We start from the raw sequence: 4307 nt of genomic DNA, 5'->3' as shown, positions 1-4307 counted from the left end.
AGAGAGAGAGAGAGAGACAGTGTGATAACCCACTTTCTGTCTCTTGTTGATCTAGAATCTCTTGTCTTATATCTGCTGTTTGCGTCTCCGTATCTGTCCTCATGTCAACACAGTGCAGCTATGAATGCTGGGAATGAATCTAACCTGTCTCTCTGAGCGCGCTTGAACTGTATTGATGTGATATTTTTATAGAGATGGCAATAAACTGCTAGAAATTTGACAGCTGCTGACATTTTGGTTACCTGTCTGTCTCTCTGTGCATCTGTCTCTCTCTTTCACACCTGTATCTTTGTCTTTCTCTCTGTCTGTTCTTCTCTCATCTACCTGTCTGTCNTATCTGTCTGTACTCTCAACTTTCTGTCTGTCTGTCTGTCTGTCACCTCTCTGTCTGTCTGTCCTTCTCCGGCCTTTCTGTCTTTCTTTCTGTCTGTCTCTCACCTCTCTGTCTGTCTGTCTCTATCTGTCTCTGTCTGTCCTTCTCTTAAATGTCTGTCTGTCTTTATCTGTCTCTGTCTGTCTCTCACCTCTCTCTCTGTCTGATCTTTCCGTCTGTCCTTCTCTCACNTATCTGTCTGTACTCTCAACTTTCTGTCTGTCTGTCTGTCTGTCACCTCTCTGTCTGTCTGTCTCTATCTGTCTCTGTCTGTCTCTCACCTCTCTCTCTGTCTGATCTTTCCGTCTGTCCTTCTCTCACCTGTCTGTCTGTCTGTCTGTCTGTCTGTCTGTCTGTCCTTCTCTCACCTGTCTGTCTGTCTGTCTGTCCTTCTCTCACCTGTCTGTCTGTCTGTCTTATCTTTCTGTGTCTGTCTGTCTCTCACCTCTCTCACCTCTCTGTCTGTCTGTCCTTCTCCGGCCTTTCTGTCTGTCTGTCTCTATCTGTCTCTGTCTGTCCTTCTCTTAAATGTCTGTCTGTCTGTCCTTCTCTCACCTGTCTGTCTGTCTGTCTGCAGGTGGTGCTGAAGAACGCTCACATGGCTGTCGGCTCACTGACCATCAATGAGGAGAGGTCAGAGGTCATTGATTTCTCGGTGCCCTTCATAGAGACAGGCATCAGCGTCATGGTGTCTCGAAGCAATGGGACTGTGTCTCCATCTGCGTTCCTCGGTGAGCCGCTCTCCTCCGTCTGTCCTGTATCTGTGTTTCTCTAAAGCGCCCTGTATCCGCTGACTCGAGTCTGGTTTCTGTCCACAGAGCCATTCAGCGCAGACGTCTGGATCATGATGTTCGTCATGCTGCTGCTGGTTTGTGCCATCGCCGTGTTTGTCTTTGAATACTTCAGTCCCGTGGGCTACAATCGTCGTCTCATCGACGGCAGAGGTACAGAACGATGCATCTGCACACATGACCTCATCTGCATGACAAATACTGCTGCTATTTCCTGGGAGTCATTCATTATTGATTTGATTTCTAAACAATACCATGCAGTTGTTCTGTAGTTTTGCTCATGGCTCATGTCACACAGCCTTTCCATTAGGGCTGAATGATTAGAATTTTTTTTTTGGAATGTTAATGAATTTTTAAAGGCTTCAATTTGCTGTTGAGTATTTAATCGAGTACTGAAAACAATAGATTGGTTTTGGCACAGAACCTGCTGGTTTCTAAGTCATTCTCCTTACGAATCTGGTGAAACTGGTTGTGTTTCTGTGCTCTCAGAGGCCGGTGGTCCGTCGTTCACCATCGGAAAGGCCATCTGGCTGCTCTGGGGTTTGGTCTTCAATAACTCCGTTCCAGTGCAGAACCCCAGAGGAACCACCAGCAAGATCATGGTGTCCGTCTGGGCCTTCTTTGCCGTGATTTTCTTGGCCAGCTATACTGCTAACCTGGCAGCGTTTATGATCCAGGAAGAGTATGTGGACCAGGTGTCGGGCCTCAGTGACAAAAAGGTGCTCTAATAGAAGATACAGCTGTACTTTTTTCAGGTAGAGAGGATATTCTGTTCTCTGGTCAGTCTGTCTGTTTGCTTAACCTTGTGCTGTTTGTTTGTCTTCAGTTTCAGAGACCCAACGACTTCTCCCCGCCGTTTCGCTTTGGGACGGTGCCAAACGGCAGCACCGAGAGAAACATCCGCAATAACTATAAAGAGATGCACTCCTACATGGTGAAATTCCACCAGCGCAATGTGGATGAAGCGCTCTACAGTCTGAAGACCGGGTGAGTGTGGGAAACCACCTGAGACACTTCTCTAATCAGTCATTAAAATGCCAAATACACTTTAGCACACATACTCAGAATTAATTAAGAATTTTTCTTCAATAAACTGTTCTACAATACAGTCAAATACTTTCAAAGGGATGTATGATTTGTTGCAATCTGACGACACCTGTTTGAAGTCCAAAGCAAAACAAAAAGTAATGTTGTTAGGGTACCCGGGTGGTTGCTAGGGTGTTGGGGGGAAACGTAACTTCTAGTGACTATCATCAATTTGATTACAGAGACCATCTCTGCATTTAATAAAAAAGTGTTAATCTCATCATTATACATCACTATCAGTCTATTCTTCTACTTTATACTGTTCAGTGCTTTGATACAANTGATTGATTGATTGATTGATTGATTGATTGTTGCTATGTGGTTGATAGGTTGCTTTGTTGGTTATTAGCGTGGTTGCTAGGGAACCTGGGGTGGTTGCTAGGATTGTTGTTAGGGTACCTGGGTGGTTGCTAGGATTGTTATTAGGGTACCTGGGTGGTTGTTAGGGTGTTGCTAGGGTACATGGGAGTTGCTAGGGTGTTTCTATGATGAGATGTCGGGAAGGGAGCCGAGAAAAGGTACAAATAAAAATATTTGGCTTTGTGAAAACCTCAAATTCAACTAAACTAAAACTTAAAAAAAAAAGTTAGCCCATGTGCATTCACACTCCTCTCGTGTGTTCTAGAAGTACTAATAAATGGCCAGTACACAAGTAATTCCTAGCAGCCATTAAAATAGAGAGTAGGTGTGAAGATCTAATCTGTGTGGTGTGTTGAATCCCAGGAAGCTGGATGCCTTCATTTATGACGCGGCGGTGCTGAACTACATGGCAGGCAGAGACGAGGGATGCAAGCTGGTCACTATCGGCTCCGGGAAGGTGTTCGCCTCCACCGGCTACGGCATCGCCATCCAGAAGGACTCGGGCTGGAAGAGACAGGTGGACCTCGCCATCCTGCAGCTCTTTGGAGATGGTACTGCTGTCATTCACATCAGACACTCATCTGACAGCTTGTTCACTAGTAATAAGAATCCAGCAATGCTGCACCCGATAAAACATTATGACAGTATGACGTTTGCGGTCTTGTGAAGTATTGGTTTGTGAGCCAGGAGCTCATCTTCTGAAAGCACCTTTACGTTCATGATTGGCTGACTGCTGTTGCATTTTTGTCTTGATTTTCATGTGCTTTCTTGGACATGCATGGCTTTGTTCTGCTTTTTTTTCTTGTTCTGGCCTTGTTCCCTGTGAGTAATTCATGTGTTCCCTGGTGCTATTTTCCACAGATATACACCACCAGTCAAAGGTTTATGGAAATGTTTGTCTTTTTTAAAGTCTCTTCTGCTCCCCGTTTATTTAATCCAAATTACAGCAAATTGTGACAATTTTTTACTTTTTAAAATATTTGAATATATTTTAAACTGTCATTTATTCTTGTGATTTCAAAGCTGAATTTTCAGAATCAGTACTCCGGTCTTCTATATACTGACCTTCTGCTCAAGAAACCTTCATTTCTGTTCTGGTTTGTGGTATGTCTTCAGGTTTCTTTAATGAATACAAGGTTCAGAAGAACAGCATTTAACAACCTTTTTTATCATTATACATGTTTTTAACGTCAATTAAAAACATCCTTGTTAAATTAAAATATTAAAGGATTAGTTCACCACAAAATGAAAATTCTGTCATTAATTTCTCATGTCGTTCCAAACCGATACAACCTTCATTCATCTTCGTAACACAAATTAAGATATGTTTGATGAAATCAGAACAGCAACACATCTGAAATGATCCAGAAACATACAGCAGTAAAACAGTCCATGTGACATCAGAATTAGCAGAACCTGATTTCTGGATCAACATCTTTTGTGATTAATCAGAACATCTATCATTTCATCTGATTTGAGATATTTCTCATGGGAAGGTTAGGTTTAGGTGTACAGATATGGTCAAAATTAACTTTTTGGATTAAAATGTAAAATGTAACATAGAACTATCAGGACGTGCACACTGATTACATCAGATACGTTACAAATAAGTAATGTACAAAATGGTTGAGAAGAATGCTTCAGTAAATTGTTATTTTTGTTTTCTTTGTGCAAAAAGACTTAATATCTTAATATCC

At 42.4% G+C, this 4307-nt stretch overlaps 1 protein-coding gene across 1 annotated transcript in view; it reads left to right on the top strand.

Moving 5' to 3' along the window:
- Positions 1–4307, top strand: part of LOC122341290 (glutamate receptor ionotropic, NMDA 2B-like) — a 23804-nt gene that overhangs the window by 15008 nt on the left and 4489 nt on the right. Inside the window, exons 7-12 of the mRNA XM_043234661.1 lie at positions 951–1104; positions 1192–1317; positions 1654–1883; positions 1991–2151; positions 2974–3274; positions 3472–3491. Of these exons, the coding sequence (XP_043090596.1) occupies positions 951–1104; positions 1192–1317; positions 1654–1883; positions 1991–2151; positions 2974–3274; positions 3472–3491 (992 nt within the window). The remainder of the gene's footprint in view (positions 1–950; positions 1105–1191; positions 1318–1653; positions 1884–1990; positions 2152–2973; positions 3275–3471; positions 3492–4307) is intronic.

The sequence above is a fragment of the Puntigrus tetrazona genome, chromosome 3, assembly GCF_018831695.1.
Source record: "Puntigrus tetrazona isolate hp1 chromosome 3, ASM1883169v1, whole genome shotgun sequence".
Classification (NCBI taxonomy): domain Eukaryota; kingdom Metazoa; phylum Chordata; class Actinopteri; order Cypriniformes; family Cyprinidae; genus Puntigrus; species Puntigrus tetrazona.
The sequence above is the reverse complement of the archived record's forward strand: the minus strand, read 5'-3'. Positions and strand labels throughout refer to the sequence as shown.